The sequence below is a fragment of the Mastigoproctus giganteus genome, chromosome 6 (assembly GCF_048544385.1).
Source record: "Mastigoproctus giganteus isolate SK-2022 chromosome 6, ASM4854438v1, whole genome shotgun sequence".
Taxonomy (NCBI): domain Eukaryota; kingdom Metazoa; phylum Arthropoda; class Arachnida; order Uropygi; family Thelyphonidae; genus Mastigoproctus; species Mastigoproctus giganteus.
The window spans coordinates 231344551-231364017 of record NC_143580.1 but is presented as its reverse complement, the minus strand read 5'-3'; the positions used below and the strand labels follow the sequence as shown (position 1 = coordinate 231364017).

The window sequence follows — 19467 nt, the reverse complement described above, 5'->3', positions numbered from 1 at the left end:
CGAATAAAACTTATTCCTATAAAATTCGTAATTTTTATTCGATAATTCTACCACTAGAGAAGAACTGCTGCTGGGTATGGTTTCATAAAAGAAAGAACCAGAGGTCTTGATATATTTAATGCATTCAAAAATTTTATTGAAAAATTAAATTACCACTATTTAAGCTCGTATCAATAACAACAGATGGAGCCAAAGCAATGACCAGGAATCTTAACGGATTCATCGCATTGTGCCAAAAGGATGGTTAATTCCCAGATTTTTTGAGTTAACACTGTATCATCCACCAACAAATGTTAGCCAGCAAGAGATTAAATACTAAGTGTTATGGACATAGCTTTCAAAGTCATGAATTCCATCAGAAGACAATCTCTTCAAAGGAGACTTTTCAAAATGCAACTCAATGAAAATGAACCAGATCTGATACTACACACAGATGTGAGGTGGCTGAGTCAGAGTAAGTTTCTACATAGATTTTGAAATTTGCTGAATGAAATTAAAAAATTTGTTAATCCAAGGGGAAATGATTATCAGCAGCTACAAGATACGGAGTGGTTGTGTGATCTGTTTTTTTTGGCAAATTTTACCATTAAATTAAGTGATCTGAATTTGGAATTACAAGGAAAAAATAAAAATGTGGGTGGCATGATTAGTAATATTTCTGCATATAAATATCAATTTTTGGCAATGGCTAAGAATTTGAAAGAAGAAAAAATTCTATTATTTTGCAAATATGCAAGTTCATTTGCAAAAATATCCTGTTTTTGAATTTAATAGTGAGAAATCTGTTTCTGAAATTGAGAAAGTTGTGGATGATTTTGAAACAATTAAAGATATTGTTCAATATATTTCTTATCCATTTAATGTCGACTTAGATATGAAACAAATTGCAGAAAAAAATCTGCTGGGATTTTTCACATGGAGAAAATATTAGTTGAAAATGAAATTATTACATTGCGAAACGATATCTTCTTAAAAGCCAGATCATCAGAAAAAGACTTTTGGAAATATGTTTGCTGAGAAAGGTACTCAAATGTAAAAAAATGCAGTGAACTTTTAAATTCCTGTTTTGGTTCCACGTATTTATGTGAATCGGCCTTTTCGTATTTGAAAAAAAAAAAAAAAACCAAAGATGAAGAATCGCCCTACTCTTGCGGACTTGCACACAGAAGTTTCTTTACGGTTGGCCTTATACAGTATATTCCCGATTTTGAAAGCTTAGCAGATGAGATGAAGACACAAACTTTGCATAAATTAAAAATTTAAATACGTATGAATTTAAAATAAGAATCCTGAATTGTATTTAAATTTAAAATAATTTTTCAATATGTGTTGATTAACTTTTTAACCATGTGCAATGAAATTCTTGAAGATGGTAGATCAAGACACATTTTGAAGAAAAAAGTAGATCGCACCACAAATTAAGTTGGCCACCCTTGATATAGGTGATAGAATTATATCAGATATAAACATGACACTAAGGGAAATAAATTCTGATAACGAAGATATTGAGGTCCAGAGAGTTATGCCAATGCCACAGAAATTAGGTAATCTTTTGAAGTGTTACGGAGTACATTAGAACTTAAGGGAGGATAAGTGAAGACTACAAATTCTTGTACAGGTTACAAATGTATGAAAATTTAACTGCTAAGGATTTAAAACAACTAACATTGGAGAAATTTTTTAAATAGGTCAGTGTATTTATGTCTTTTTGTATTCGATGGTTTTTTTTTTGGTTTTTTTTTCCTCTTTGTGTGTGTGTGTGTGTTTTTTTTTTTTTTTTGTTTTTTTTTTTTTCTCAACACTGAAATTGGTTGATATGTGTTTATATTGTGATTATATATGTAGAGTACTATATATATTAGATAATAAATAAAGACTGGTAAGATAAACAACTTTTTATATTTTATCAAAAAAAAATTTCCTCCATTTAATGTTATCAGCTGCTTAATGTTATCAATTTTTGTAAATGAAATGTGATCGTAATAAATGGCACCCAGTGTACTTTTAAAAAATGAAAAATTTAATATAAATATAAGATATAATTATTGACTTCGTTTTCAAATTTTTCAGACTTTATTTCAAGTTATGTATGTTGCTTCCTACAAGTACTGGCCATCTTGAGACAATCTGGTTTCGTGTACTCACCTTTACTATTCATAAACATTAGTAAATCTTTCAAAAACAACTAGGGTGAGGCATTTATTGAACTACTGCAGCCGACCGGGCTAGCCGAGTGGGTAAAGTACCTGCCCGGCAACCCAAAGGTCGCGGGTTCGATTCCCGCCTCGGGCTTGGATCAAAGTACTGCAAAAACCTTGGGAGGTGCAATATGGCCACAGAAGCCGATGCGCCAACAACTACCAAATCAAAAAAAAAAAAAAAAATTATTGAACTACTGGGAGAATAAAAACAAGTGGCCTGAAACAAACACTTAATTCAAAACTTTATGGTGAGTGATCTGACAGGTTCTTGCATCCACTGTGAATGTGGGATCATTATTTTCAAGGGTAACCTGTCAGGTGACCTGCCACTACTGCCTGGTTAAAGTAGGAATTAAGTAACTATGACCTTTGATCCAACGTGGTGCATATGAAGAAAAGTGGAGATGCATGAAACATTAAGATTTTTGTAATAAGTTACTTTGCAGAAAGACTGCAAAAGCAACAATTATATCCACTCTAAATGAAAAAATTCTTCATTTATACCATGCAAAAATGAAAGCATGCTAAACAAGAGATATCTGTATATGTAGTTTCAGCATGAATAAGATGGTGTTATAACAAAAAAAAAATGTGGAAAAACAAACAAGCATTAGTGAAATTGCACAGAAACGGCAAGAAAAGGTAGGAATGGCTTTGAAAAATGTTCACTTTCATTTGCTGTAGATGGCAGTAATCAGCATGATTCCGAAATATCTCAGATTGTAATGACCTCTTCTATCAAATCTGAAAGCAGCTTGTATGTTCTGTGTTAGTGCTGGAAGGTGACTCTGCAGGATACAGTATTGAGTACGTTCTTTTGTACAACCTGAAAGCATGTGATATTCCTTTAGAAAACAATTTGGCACTTAGTTTTGATAATGCTCTTGTTATGGTATGCCTAAAAACTGAGGTAGCAAGGTTATTAAAAGAGGAGATTGAACATTGGCTGCAATTGGCTATCCTTATCATTCAGTTCATTTGTATGCTGAAAAGGGGGGGCGTGTGAAAGTGGATGAATATTTGGTACATCTGTAGTACTATTAAGAAAGAAGTACTAAATGGAAGGGTAGACTGATATTTATATGGGTAAATGTTTAACTAGACTGGTAGAACAGTGGCAATGTCTGACAAATCTGTTTAAATGTTTATAGAAGGAGTTAGAAGTGGTGAGAAAAGCCATATGAGCACTTTTCAAAATACAGGTAATCACTATTGAGTAGCACTGACTCATGTCCAACTTCGGCTTATGATCAATAAAGACAAATTAGTGAACTCCTTGAATAAAAGAACTTGGTCTCGACAGCTGTCTGGAGCCATTATTAAACAAACTTTTACTCAACATTTCTGAAGAGGGAAAAATCTGCAAGAATATTTTATCAGTTAGTGTCTGCCAGACAATCCAAAGAGAAATCCACAGAAAATGTGAATGAAAATTTAAAAATTTTTCTGCTCTCTCTCCTGCTTTTTTCAAATAATCTGTTTCCCTCCCAGATCGATGGCTTTTCAAAAGTCAGTGTGACAGCAGTTGGATTTACAGAAATTTGATAATATAAACCTTAATTTTTGTTTAATTGTTTTACAAAATGAATTAGTGATCAGTAGTATATTCTGGAATAATGTAGTAATTCAGCTGGTATACTCAATAGCTCTAACCCACAAAGAAGGCTTTTCATTCATTTCATACTTTGGTACATATATAATTAATTTCTCTATCAGTAGGATATGTCACTAAGAGAAATATTGAAGACTTCATGTTCCCTTACATGCATAAGACAACATAAATTTTAAGTTATTCTTTTCTAACTTTAAAGTTTTTTAAAGTTAGATTTTTCTGAATATTTGTCATAAAATATTTGACATACAATTACAAGATATTGTCAAATTTTATTTTAATTTATACTTTTATCTGTAGCATTATTAATGGATTTGCTTTGCCATTAAAGTCAGAACATAAACAGTTCCTTGTCAAAGTCCTCATTCCCTTGCATAAACCAAAATGTCTAGGTCTTTATCATGCTCAGGTAACTTTAACTCTATCATTATTTTATTAAGTGGACTCCTTCTTAACTGGCCCTTATTCAATCAACTCTTTGACTAGCATCCTTTTTCCTGGGAACTCGCATTTTGTTGTTTTAGCTACCTGAAATAAATTTATATGATTGTCACAAATATTTATTATACCTAAGTAAAATTATTTATACAAGTCATATATTAAGTTTACATCATCTGATTGAGATGATGTGTAGTCTATTTGAAGTCAGGTCTTAAATATTGGGAATTTTATGCTTGCTACTTTGCTGGTTTCCATAGCCTTCTGTGCCTGTGTGTTCAGAGCCTGTTTGTTCATTTGCAGTGAGGGGAAATCCCCACATCTCTGCATGAGACTTACCTACTTAAACCTAAGTGAAAAAGCTATCAGAAATTTCTCCATTCTGAATGGTATTTGATTTCAGACATTTTCAGATGGGTGCCAAGTGACCATACCATTACATTAATACCTGAGATCAGGTATTAATCAAGTGATCAACCTGATTATAAGACAATGATGAAATTGCTTTTGTTGCCTGAATGTTGTCAGTGACATGTGGAGATGTCATTCATTATCTCCATTTGACTTGCCCTCAAATACTAATGGGAAATATACTAATTTTGCAATAGCTTGATTTTAAGCAGGAAAATCATTTTATCACAGTTGAGTAACTTCGAGTGACTGAACCACACAATGAAAGGAATGTCTCTTTGCCCAAAAAAATCACCAATTTGTGTCTGGTTGTTACTATGAGTGATTTTCTTCCAGTGGAAATGACAGATTTCAATATTTAATAGTCACAATTTGAAGGAGGAAGGATGTATTATTCAGCTTTATTCAGATTGTAGACAGTTACCTAACAATGAGAAAAAAGAGGAACAACAACATTTTTCTCTGCAATTAAAAGTTAATTGCAAAGAAATAAATGTTAATACAGATTAAACATTTTCAAAATGGTCATTTTAATTTAGGTATACGGAACAGTATATCTATAGTTTATTTGTATCTCCAGCTGAATCTGTAATATATCTCTAATAAATTATTGTATTTATGCTAATGCAGTTAACTAATGCCCAGTTATGGTTTGTCACTGGTATACATTTTTTATTTATTGTGTTTTGATAATGCGAATTAAAATCCCAGTTAATTGGCTTTTTTGTTAATTATCTCTTCCACCGTTCTTTTTACACTGGTTAAGCAGGAGTCCACTGTATTTAAATTTTATATACTAAATTGCATGTATGTGATATTAATTTCTAAAGAATTTTACTAAAAATTCAATATGCTAAAATTGTTTCAAATTTATGAAGCAGTTTTATCATTGATGCAAAAGAAGAATTCATGTATATCTATCAAATATAGTTTATTAGAAACTAAAATCAATGTGCACTAAAAGATCTATAAAAATATAAAATTATAACCATTAAACATCTTAAGATGCTTCTTTCAGTGGTGTGAAGAAAATCACTGCTAATGAACTGATTATAAGAACTGTATGCATTGACTGTTCAAAAAGTAGAGTATAACAATGCTGCACAGAAGTTAAATGGGATGACACAGCTGTTAGCTTAAGAGAGAGTGGAGGTGGAAAGTAGGAGAATGCCCATCCTGAATTCAAGAAGCAGTATTTTAGAAAGTGATAGTCTTTGCACTATGATCATCATAGTAAATATTCCTGAAAAAGTAGACATATGTTGCCTTCAGAAACTTTGTAGTTTTTATATATATATTTACACTATTTTAGCATTTAGCATTAGTAGAGGCATTTGATGCAAGAAAGCAAGCTTAAGCAGCATCAGCCAAAAAAAAAAAAAAATAAATAATAAAGTAAAATAAATAAATAAAAAATAACCACTTCCACTTCACCCCTCTGTTCGTTCGAAATACCTGTCCAGCTGAGCCTTAAACTTATTTAGGCTATCAACTTCCACGACAAGGGATGGAAGTCTGTTCCACCTACCAACCACCCACTGGCTAAAGGCAAATTTCCGTGCATCTATCCTACATCTGTCTTTCCTCAATTTGAATTTATGCCCTCTCAGGTGATTATTCTGAGCAAGACAAAGAATCCCATCAGCATTGAGCATGCTCAAACCATTCAAGGCTTTGTACACCTCTATCAGATCACCTCGCTGGTGCCTAGTCTCCAGACACTGTAATTCGCAAAACTTAAGCCTTTTTTCGTAAGAGCACCCCTTTATTCCATTCACTAATCTTGTTGCCCTTCTCTGTACTCGTTCCAGCAGCTCTACATCCTTCTTGAAATGAGGCCTCCAGGCCTGTATACAGTACTCTAGGTGTGGCCTGACCATTGCCTTATACAAGGGAATAATCACCTCCTTATCTCTGCTAGAAAAATTCCTATATATCATTGACAATACACCATGAGCTACTCTTGCAGCCCGTCTGCACTGCTCAGAGAACTTCATATCTGCCTGCACAACCACCCCCAGGTCCCTTTCATTCTCTACCACTGTCAGTGTAGTACCACAGAGTTGATACGTTGCTCTGGGGTTGCTGTTTCCCATATGTAGTACTTTACATTTGTCAATGTTAAACTTCATTTTCCACCTCTCAGCCCATCTGCTCAACCTCTCCAGATCCTGTTGCAGCAGCATAGTGTCAGTAGTGTCCTTGACAACCCTGCCAACCTTCGTATCATCTACAAACTTGGACATTAAGCTTGATATACCATCATCAATATCATTTATAAATACAGAAAACAATAAAGGACCCAATACTGAACCCTGAGGGACTCCACTAATAACATTAGTCCACGATGAGCAGTGTCCATTGATTACCACTCTCTGTCTTCTCCCCCTCAACCACCCCTTTATCCATAGCAGCAATTTGCCTCCAATGCCACACTGCTCCAATTTGTGCAGCAGTCTTCCATGTGCAGCAGTATCAAAAGCCTTTCTAAGAACCAAGTATATAATATCAAAGTTATTCCCTGCATCATAGTATCCAATCAAATTGGTCAGGCAAGACTTCCCCTTAACAAAACCATGCTGTGTCCGAGCTATAACTGAAGTCTTGTCTAGATGATCCTGCAGTGCTTCTTTAACCAGTGCCTCCATTAATTTTCCGGGAACAGAAGTTAAACTCACAGGTCTATAATTACTTGTGTCAGCCTTTGATCCTCCCTTGTGAATTGGGGTCACATTTGCACATCTCCAGTCCATGGGTACCTCCCCTCAGTCCAAGGAAGCTCTCATAATTATGGCTAAGGGTTTGCTTACTTCCTTTGCTGCCTCCTTTAATATAACTGGATAGATCCCATCCACCCCAGGTGCCTTTCTTGTGTTTATCTTCAACAATTTCTCCTCCACTTTACTCTCAGTTATTACAAGATTCTCTAGCTTACTGCTAGAGTTGAATACATCTCTGGCATTCCCCTAGCTGAATAACTCCTCATGTGTGAATGTCGATGCAAAATATTCATTTAGTTTGTTAGCTACCTGAGCAGGGTCATCAACAGTTGACCCATCGATATCAAGTGGACCAATCTGATTCATCCCCTTCCTTCTAGAGTTTACATAAGTAAAGAACTCTTTGCTGTTTTTCTTCGCATCCCTTGCCAAGGATCTCTCGTAATCTACCTTCGCCTGCCTAACCTCCTTTGTAACTTGGTTACAGATCAACTTGTATCTCTCATAGGCTTCTGTATCACGTGTTAATTTGTATGTATCCCATGCATTTTTCTTCTCTGCCATATGCCTCATTAGTTCATCTATCCATTTAGGCCTAAACCTTGAACAATATTTCTTAGTTGGTATGTAAAGCCTAGTAGCTTCCAAGATAAGTTCTTTGAATGCTTCCCATTTTGAATTTCCTGTTGGTAACATCATCAGTTGATCCCACTGTATAGAATTTAAATACTGTCTCAGTCCATCGTAGTCGCCTTTACGAAAGCAATACCCCTTCCCTTTACCCCTAATGGTAGTTACCTCTTTGAGTAACTCCCACTTCAGAACACTGTGATCACTGCCACCTAGTGGTTCATTTATCTGCAGATTCTTAATGCATGAAGAATCACTACTGATAATCAAATCAAGAGTATTACTCCCTCTAGTTGCCTCCCGAACATGCTGATGTAGAAAACAATCATCCAATAAATCCACAAAAGCCTTGCTAGTGTGTGAGTGACCAGCCCCCAAATTCCAGTCAATATCTGGGAAATTAAAATCCCCCATAAAAAGCCGACCGGGCTAGCCAAGTGGGTAAAGTACCTGCCCGGCAACCCAAAGGTCGCGGGTTCGATTCCCGCCTCGGGCTTGGATCAAAGTACTACAAAAACCTTGGGACGTGCAATATGGCCACAGACGCCGATGCGCCAACAACTACCAAATCAAAAAAAAAAAAAAAATCAAAATCACTCTATTTCTCTGTACAGTTTCTTATTATACTCATCAGAGTCATTAGGCCTATAGCACACTCCTACTCTCAATTTTGATCTCCCAATGCTTATGTCACACCAAACTGACTCGACACTGCACTGTCCAGCGATGTCGACTGGCTTCACTTCCTTGGATTTTATGTGTTTCTTAACTAATAGCATAACCCCTCCTCCCTTCCTATCCTGTCTATCCTTTCTGTAGACATTGTACTCCCCAAATTCCAGTTCTGCATTCCTTCTATCTGTGTGACACCACGTCTCTGAAATCCCAACAATATCTGCCTTTGATGTTTTGAGCAATACCTCAAATTCATCAAATTTATTTACTAAACTTCTAGCATTGGTGTACACGCAAGTATACATGCACCTGCTCTTCCTCTTTGCCACCCTAACACAACCCATGTGTTCACTTGTACCCCCATGATTCCCAGCAGTCTCTGAAATATCCTGCATCTTATTTTCCAGGCTGCTGCTCATTCCAATAGAAGCAGTGCAAGAATCACTTTCTCCTCTGCCAGTGGCTACTGTTAATCTATTAGTCCTTGTATCCCCGCAATCTAGCAGTTTTCCGACCCACCTAACACTGCCTCGATAGCATCAGCAAACATTCTTGCACCCTTTCTATTTAAGTGTGTCCCATCCCTGTAGAAGCAGTCTCTTCTGTTAACAGGTACAGACCAGGCTGAAAAAAATTCTACCCCTTGACCTCTGCACAATCTTTCCAGGGCTGAATTGATCGACAGGGCTCTCATCATATACTCCCTCCTATTGTGTCGGGGCAGAATTGCAGACACTTTCAAATTCAACCCTAATTCACGGCTTTTTTCATCAGTGACCTGTACTTGTTAAGTAATTCCGCCAGTCTCCTGCTCTTAATATCATTAGTGCCAACGTGTACAACTATATCACCTTTAGTGCCCTTAAAAGATGATATCCGCTCTACAACGTCATCAACCTTTGCCCCTGGCAGACATACCCTGGTCCTGTTCCACCTATCCTTTTTACAAAGCATGTTTCCCGTTTCCCTGACAATAGAGTCACCAACAACTACTAGTTCCTTTGGGACCAGCGCATTCTGCCTTGGGGGTTGCCGCTGTGTCGCGCGATGACCAAGTGCAAGCTCTGGCATTGGTGTGGGCAGCTGAGAGCTTGATGGGCCCCTCACTTGTAATCCTTCGAGGGCATCCACCCTGTACTTCAAGCTCTCATATAGGCCCATAACAACGCTGAGTTGTCGCCTGATTTCCTTACACTCCTTGCATCGCGCACATACAAAGACATCCCCCATGGCAGTATCATGTCCCATACCTGACTGCTCCGCAAACATCAAGCAAATAGTGCATCTTAAAAGGCTGTGATTCAGAGGGCAACTGCCCCCCCCCCCCTCAGTTCTCCCCTGAGCCACAGCATTCCCATTAGCTTGAGCCTTTTGCTTTTCTGCTCTGGTTTGAGTCATGATTTCGATATACTTTCAATAAAATTTCAATTTCAGATACAAAATTAAATCCTAAACTTGTATCCCAACACAGTTATAACGCTATATTTATGTTTCAGTAACGAGTGTTATCTACGAAATATTTATGTTTCAGCAACGAGTGTTATCTACGAAATATTGAATGAGACAGTATTTAAATTCTATGCAGTGGGACCAACTGATGATGTTACCAACAGCAAATGCAAAATGGGAAGCATTCAAAGAACTTATCTTGGAAGCTACTAGGCTTTACATACCAACTAAGAAATATTCTTCAAGGTTTAGGCCTAAATGGATGTCAGATGAACTGATGAGGCATATGGCAGAGAAGAAACATGCATGGGATACATACAAATTAACACATGACACAGAAGCCTATGATAGATACAAGTTGATCTGTAACCAAGTTACAAAGGAGGTTAGGCAGGCGAAGGCAGAGTACGAGAAATCTTTGGCAAGGGATGCAAAGAAAAACAGCAAAGAGTTCTTTACTTATGTAAACTCTAGAAGGAAGGGGATGAATCAGATTGGTCCACTTGATATCGATGGGTCAACTGTTGATGATCCTGCTCAGGTAGCTAACAAACTAAATAATATTTTGCATCGACATTCACACATGAGGAGTTATTTAGCGAGGGGAAAGCCAGAGGTGTATTCAACTCTAGCAGTAAGCTAGAGAATCTTGTAATAACTGAGAGTAAAGTGGAGGAGAAACTGTTGAAGATAAACACAAGAAAGGCACCCGGGGTGGATGGGATCTATCCAGTTATATTAAAGGAGGCAGCAGAGGAAGTAAGCAAACCCTTAGCCATAATTATGAGCTTCCTTGGACTCAGGGGAGGTACCCGCAGACTGGAGATGTGCAAATGTGACCCCAATTCATAAAGGAGGATCAAAGGCTGACACAAGCAATTACAGACCTGTGAGTTTAACTTCTGTTCCAGGAAAATTAATGGAGGCACTAGTTAAAGAAGCACTGCAAGATCATTTAGACAAGACTTCAGTTATAGCTTGGACACAGCATGGTTTTGTTAAGGAGAAGTCTTGCCTGACCAATTTGATTGGATACTATGATGCAGTCACAAAGGAACTGGATGCAGGGAATAACTTTGATATTATATACTTGGATCTTAGAAAGGCTTTTGATACTGTTGCACATGGAAGACTGCTGCACAAATTGGAGCAGTGTGACATTGGAGGCAAATTGCTGCTGTGGATAAAGGGGTGGCTGAGGGGGAGAAGACAGAGAGTGGTAATCAATGGACACTGCTCATCGTGGACTAATGTTATTAGTGGAGTCCCTCAGGGCTCAGTCCATTATTGTTTTCTGTATTCATAAATGATATTGATGATGGTATATCAAGCTTAATGTCGAAGTTTGCAGACGATACAAAGGTAGGCAGGGTTGTCAAGGACACTACTGACACTGTGCTGCTGCAACAGGATCTGGAAAGGTTGAGCAGATGGGCTGAGAGGTGGCAAATGAAGTTTAACATTGACAAATGTAAAGTACTACACATGAGAAACAGCAACCCCAGAGCAACGTATCAACTCTGTGGTACTACACTGACAGTGTTAGAGAATGAAAGGGACCTGGGGATGGTTGTGCAGGCAGATATGAAGTTCTCTGAGCAGTGCAGTCGGGCTGCAAGAGTAGCTCATGGTGTATTGTCAATGATATATAGGAATTTTTCCAGCAGGGATAAGGAGGTGATTATTATCTTGTATAAGGCGATGGTCAGGCCACACCTAGAGTACTGTATACAGGTCTGGAGGCCTCATTTCAAGAAGGATGTAGAGCTGCTGGAACGAGTACAGAGAAGGGCAACAAGATTAGTGAATGGAACAAAGGGGTGCTCTTATGAAGAAAGGCTTAAGTTTTGCAAATTACAGTGTCTGGAGACTAGGCACCAGCGAGGTGATCTGATAGAGGTGTATAAAGCATTGAATGGTTTGAGCATGCTCAATGCTGATGGGATTCTTCCTCTCGCTCAGAATAATCACCTGAGAGGGCATAAATTCAAATTGAGGAAAGACAGATGTAGGATAGACGTGCCCAAATTTGCCTTTAGGCAGCGAGTGGTTGGTTGGTGGAACAGACTTCCATCCCTTGTCGTGGAAGTTGATAGCATAGCCTAAATAAGTTTAAGGCTCAGCTGGACAGGTATTTTGAACGAACAGAGGGGTGAAGTGGAAGCGGTTTTTTTTTTTTTTTTTTTTCCGGCTGATGCTGCATAAGCTTGCATTTCTTGCATCAAATGCCTCTACTAATGCTAATATTTATGTTTCAGTAACGAGTGTTATCTACGAAATATTTACGTTTCAGTAACGAGTGTTATCTACGAAATATTTACGTTTCAGTAACGAGTGTTATCTACGAAATATTTACGTTTCAGTAACGAGTGTTATCTACGAAATATTTATGTTCCAGTAACGAGTGTTATCTACGAAATCCCTTTATATAACTTCCGTATCAAGTTATGTATTAATTATTTATTTTTACATAATTATTTATGTTACGTAACCTAAGTGGTTATATGTATAGTTGAAAGTACAATTTAATTGCCAATGAAGTTCGACAAGATTAATAGATTTTACTGATTAATTTTCCCGTAAAAGTTACTTTAAACTTAAGTACCGTAAATTGGAATATAAAGCTACTCTAGAAAATAAGTTAATATGTCAATTTAAACTAATAAAGCAGAAAATAAATCAGAAAAAACTTCTCTGTTCCAAGAGAGGCAGAAAGGCACGTCTGCACTGGCAACCCTCGTCCTACGTTGATGTGGTTCTAGCTTGTGCAATAAAATACATTTTAACTTAAATGTTTATTTTATATACAATACTCTGCTTATGTGACTTTTGTTAAGTGTACGATGTTATTATTATCTAACTTTTGCTTGCCATTATATAATTATATTATAGGCTGATTATATTATTTCCTGTGAACAAATCACAGGGCTCCTAAAAGATCTCATATATATTCTTTCTATAAATTTCAGGTTATTCCCTCACTGAAGAAGTCAAAAGGACTTAGTAGAAATGTTTGAGGGTTGATAAATCACTTTAAATATATTCTAGGTATCATTTACAATGACATCTTGCACTAATACTGCTGCCTCTATCTTGCAGGCCCTGGGTGCCAAGCATTTGTGAATGAGCAATTTCTCTGTGCCTTTCAGTGCGATTTCCAAAAAAGTGATATATAGTTCTTTTAAGTTCCTCTCGTTAAACAATCTATTTATTTTATAACCACTCTTGCTACAAAAGGACTTGTACAGAGCAAGAAGGGAAAGCCACATTTCTTTTTTCTCATAGCTTTACTACTAACCCCCTACTACTTTTCGCTTGGTCATACCAGGCACTGCTCCTGTCTCCCCGTGGTGGGGCCAGAAACCTTGGCAGAAAAGCTCATCTGCCAAAGGCCAAAAGGAGCAAAGATGGAGCACAATGTTTATCCACTTTAGCGCTGACAAGCTCTCGGCCACAGACTGAAACTGATTATGATAGTTGACAACCCAAAAGGTTTGAAAACAAATTCAACAACAAAAGAGTTTCCTTCCTTTCTAATTTTACATTCACTTTCAGAACAACCTCTCAACAAATTATCTCCTTTCCTCATCCAGAAACACCTGGAGAATATTGCAGGATCTCCTAAGACTTGTTGTTGGTTTAGGGATTTATTAGGCATTGGCAACTATGACCATAGTGTGCCACCTAAGACTGTGAAGAGGCTGCAATCTGGAAACCTACTTTTAGAAACAACAAACCATAGACATTCAGAGAAATCCTTACAACTTTCAAATTTTGCTGAGATACCAATTACAGTATCTCCCCATGCTACCCTAAATACATCCAAAGGTATGATTTCTAGCTGGGATCTGTTGAACATTACAGAGGATGAAATAACTCAAGAGCTTCATGATAAAAATGTTATTGCATCAAAAAGAATCGTGATTAAAAAAGACAAATAACCTTACACCTACCAGGAATATTATCCTTACATTTAATTCAAGAGCAAGAACTCTCAAATCCTGCCATCAACTGTAAAAGCTGGCTATCTACTTTGTTGTGTTCGTCCGTATATTCCCAATCCCTTGAGATGCTACAAGTGCCAAAAGTATAGTCACTCACAGACGACATGTAGAGGAAACCCAGTTTGTCCCAACTGTGGATCTTCCGATCATACTCAGTCTGAATGTTTGGCGACAGAAAAGACTTATCCGAAACTGTAAAGGCAACCATCCTGCATATTCTAAAACTTTAGAAATTGTTAAATATAAGGTTGAGAACAAGGTAAGCTATCAAGAAGCAAGGAAAATAATTGCTCCTACTATGCCCAGATGTATCTATGCAAATGTTGCACAAAAACAAACTGTCTACCCAAACTGATGTTACCGTCCCCTCAAACATATCAATCTCTTCCTGGGCTTGAGCTGTCCTCTCTCAGCAACAGTCCAGTATCCCTAAGCACTCAGACCAGGCAAGTAACACTCCTCTTAAAATACCAGCGACATCTCCTCCAGTGATTGCTAAGTACATCACATAGTCAAAGTTCCAATTCAAGAAAGAATATCCAAGAATCATCCATGGATGCTGATTATTCTTCCAACCAGGACAATCCAATTCTAGAAATATATGTGGAAGAAGATATGGACACTGGATGGCCTACATTTCCAAAAAAAGACAAACAGAAGACTGACCGCCATAAAACTGCCATATTGAAAAAGCAGTCAGATACAGCTTCTTGTAATCATCTCAAGTAATGCCTTACATTTTACAATGGAATTGCAGAGGACTTCGTAGCAATATCAACGATATTCATTACCTTATTCATCGCTACTCTCCAGTTGGTTTCTGCTTACAGAAAACCTATTTAAATTCTCAAATTTCCACCTCCATAAAGAACTACTCTGTATATCGAAAAGATCGCATTAATGGATTTGCTGCCTGTGGTGGTATAGCCATCTTGATCAATTCACAGATCCCAGCCAAACAAATTGTTCTTCTAACAGAAATTGAAGCTGTTGCTATATGTTTCATTACACAGATTGCAATAACGCTTGTTTCAATCTATTTTCCACCGAATCACACCTTCTCTTACAAAGATCTTGAAGACCTTCTAATACAATTACTTCCCCCGTCTGTCTGTTGGGAGATTTCAATGGCCACCATCCCTTATGGGGATCTTCTAAATTATATAGATATGTCCGACTAATCGAAACCCTTCTGGATAAGCAAAACCTTACCATTCTCAATACTGGTGGACCTACTTCCATAAAATTGCAATTGGACAAACTTCTGCAATTGATCTCTCGATATGCTCCCCGATACTGTTTCCAGGCTATAAGAGATGATTCATTTTTTTTCTCCATTTTATCCATGTCCATTGCATTATTCATGGGAAACACCACATCTCACCACCAATTGCTGGGGATACAGCAGCTGTAGAATTGGAGCTCCAAGAGGATGAAGGATTGAAACAACTAAAAGAAAGTGGCTGCTCAACTATTCAATTTTGGAAGCAGGTTCTGGAACAAAAATATCCTAAAACAAATGAGTGTGCGCTGAGATTAATCTCTGTTTTCAGTACCACATATTTTTGCGAGTCTTTGTATTCAACACTTAAATTTATTAAAAATAAGTATCAGTCTGTTTTGACTGATGAGCATTAAAACAAGCTTGTACATGCTGCTCTAACAAGTTGTAGGGGGGGGGGGGTTTAATTATTATTTGTTGCGTTTTGACTTCCACCCTACTGAAGTCACAAGCCCACCCCACAAATGCAAATCTGACTGCAATTCACAGAAAAACTCAAGATTATAGGGTGTGTAAAGCAGGTGTTAGCAGAACATTAAAGACACTTTTTTTCAATAAAAATCTCAAACCTTTAATGAACATTATATACAGCATTTACAAAAAAAAAAAAAAATAATTACATACATGCATACCAATTTCCATATATTAGCATTAGCATTAGTAGAGGCATATGATGCAAGAAAGCAAGCTTATTCAGCATCAGCCAAAAAAAAAAAAAAAAACACACCACTCCCATTTCACCCCTCCGTTCGCTCGAAATACCTGTCCAGTTGAGCCTTAAATTTGTTTAGGCTATCAACTTCAACAACAAGTGATGGAAGTCGGTTCCACCCACCAACCACCTGCTGGCCAAAGGCAAATTTCCGCACATCTATCCGACATCCGTCCTTCCTCAATTTGAATTTATGCCCTCTGAGCTGATTATTCTGAGCAAGATGAAGAATCCCATTGGCATTGAGCATGCTCAAACCATTCAAAGCCTTATACACCTCTATCAGATCACCTCGCCAGTGCCTAGTCTCCAGACTCTGTAATTTGCAAAACTTAAGCCTTTCTTCGTAAGAGCAACCCTTTGTTCCATTCACTAATCTTGTTGCCCTTCTCTGTACCCGTTCCAGCAGCTCTACATCCTTCTTGAAAGGAGGCCTCCAGACCTGTATACAGTACTCAAGATGTGGCCTAACCATTGCCGTATACAAGGGAATAATCACCTCCTTATCCCTGCTAGAAAAATTCCTGTATATCATTGACAAGACACCATGAGCTACTCTTGCAGCTCATCTGCACTGCTCAGAGAACTTCATATCTGCCTGCACAATTACCCCCAGGTCCTTTTCATTCTCCACCACTGTCAGTGTAGTACCGCAGAGTTGATACGTTGCTCTGGGGTTACTGTTTCCCATATGTAGTACTTTACATTTGTCAATGTTAAACTTCATTTGCCACCTCTCAGCCCATCTGTTCAACCTTTCCAGATCCTGTTGCAGCAGCATAGCGTCAGTGGTGTCCTTAACAACCCTGCCAACCTTTGTATCATCTGCAAACTTGGACATTAAACTTGATATCCCATCATCAATATCATTCATAAACACCGAAAACAACAAGGGACCCAACACTGAACCCTGAGGAACTCCACTAATAACATTAGTCCACGTTGAGCAGTGTCCATTGATTACCACTCTCTGTCTTCTGCCACTCAACCATCCCCTTATCCATAGCAGCAATTTGCCTCCAATGCCACACTGCTCCAATTTGTGCAGCAGTCTTCCATGTGCAACAGTATCAAAAGCCTTTCTAAGATCCAAATATATAATATCAAAGTTATTCCCTGCATCCAGTTCTTTTGTGACTACATCATAGTATCCAATCAAATTGGTCAGGCAAGACCTGCCCTTAACAAAACCATGCTGCGTCTGAGCTATAACTGAATTCTTGTCTAGATGATCTTGCAGTGCTTCTTTAACCAGTGCCTCCATTAATTTACCTGGAACAGAAGTTAAACTAACAGGTCTATAATTACTTGTGTCAGCCTTTGATCCTCCTTTGTGAATTGGGATTATATTTGCACATCTCCAGTCTATGGGTACCTCCCCTGAGTCCAAAGAAGCTCTCATAATTATGGCTAGGGGGTTTGCTTACTTCCTTTGCTGCCTCCTTTAATATAACTGGATAGATCCCATCCACCCCAGGTGCCTTTTTTATGTTTATCCTCAACAATCTCTCCTCCACTTTCCTCTCAGTTATTACAAAATCATCCAGCTCACTGCCAATGTTTACTTTACCTACATCACTCTCCTTCCTGAATAACTCCTCATGCGTGAATGTAGATGCAAAATACTCGTTTAGATTGTTAGCCACCTGAGCAGGATCCTCAAATGTTGACCATCAATATCCAGTGGACCAATCCGATTCATCCCTTTCCTTCTTGAGTTTAAATAGGTAAAGAACTCTTTTCTGTTTTTCTTTGCATCCTTTGCCAAGGATTTTTCGTAGTCTGCCTTTGCCTGCCTAATCTCCTTTGTGACTTGGTTACAGACCAACTTATATATGTATCATAGGCTTCCATGTCACCCATTAATTTGCATGTATCCCATGCATTTTTCTTCTCTGCCACATGTCTCATTAGTTCATCTGACAACCATTTAGGCCTAAACCTTGAACAATATTTCTTAGTTGGTATGGAAAGCCTGGTAGCCTCCAAGATTAGTTCCTTGAATGCTTCCCATTTTGAATTTCCTGTTGGTAACATCATCAGTTGGTCCCACTGTATAGAATTTAAATACTGTCTCAGACCATCATAGTCGCCTTTACGAAAACAAAAACCCTTCCCTTTACCTCTGATGGTAGTTACCTCCTTGAGTAAATCCGACTTCAACACACTGTGATCACTGCCACCTAGTGGTTCATTTATCTGCAGATTCTTAATGCATGAAGAATCACTACTGATAATCAGATCAAGAGTATTGCTCCCTCTTGTTGCCTCACGAACATGCTGATGTAGAAAACAATCATCCAATAAATCCACAAAAGCCTTGCTAGTGTGCGAGTGACCAACCCACAAATTCCAGTCAATATCTGGGAAATTAAAATCTCCCATTATAAGACTCTCTGATTTACTGGCCCACTCTATTTCCCTGTACAATATCTTATTATACTCATCAGAGTCATTAGGCCTATAGCACACTCCTACTCTCAATTTTGATTTCCCTATGCTTATGTCACACCAAACTGACTCGACACTGCCCTGTCCATCGATGTCGACTGGCTTCACTTCCTTGGACTTTGTGTTTCTTAACTAATAGCATAACCCCTCCTCCCCTCCTGTCCTGTCTATCCTTTCTATACACGTTGTATTCCCCAAATTCCAGTTCCGCATTCCTTATATCTGTGTGACACCACGTCTCTGATATCCCAACAATATCTGCCTTTGATGTTTTGAGCAATACCTCAAATTCATCAAATTTATTTACCAAACTCCTAGCATTGGTGTACACGCAGGTATACATGCACCTGTTTGTATTCTTGGCTACTCTAACACAACCCATGTGTTTACTTGTACCGCAATGACTCCCAGCAGTCTCTGAAATATCCTGCATCTTGTTTTTCAGGCTTCTGCTCATTTCAATAGAAGCAGTGCAAGAATCACTTCCACCTCTGCCAGTGGCTACTGTTAATCTATTAGTCCTTGTATCCCCCCCAACTAGCAGTTTTCCGACCCACCTAACACTGCCTCGATAGCATCAGCAAACATTCTTGCACCCTTTCTATTTAAGTGTATCCCATCCCTGTAGAAGCAGTCTCTTCTGTTAACAGGTACAGACCAGGCTGAAAAAAATTCTACCCCTTGAGCCCTGCACAATCTTTCCAGGGCCGAATTGATCGACAGGGCTCTCATCATATACTCCCTCCTATTGTGTCGGGGCAGAATTGCAGACACTTTCAAATTCAACCCTAATTCACGGCTTTTTTCATCAGTGACCTGTACTTGTTAAGTAATTCCGCCGGTCTCCTGCTCTTAATATCATTAGTGCCAACGTGTACAACT

The 19467-nt window shown here is 38.1% G+C and overlaps 1 protein-coding gene across 1 annotated transcript in view; it reads left to right on the top strand.

Moving 5' to 3' along the window:
* Positions 1 to 19467, top strand: part of LOC150085076 (serine/threonine-protein phosphatase 2A 56 kDa regulatory subunit epsilon isoform-like) — a 199613-nt gene that overhangs the window by 118874 nt on the left and 61272 nt on the right. The window contains exon 7 of the mRNA XM_090376775.1: positions 4114 to 4222. Coding sequence (XP_090232901.1) covers positions 4114 to 4222 — 109 coding nt within the window. The remainder of the gene's footprint in view (positions 1 to 4113; positions 4223 to 19467) is intronic.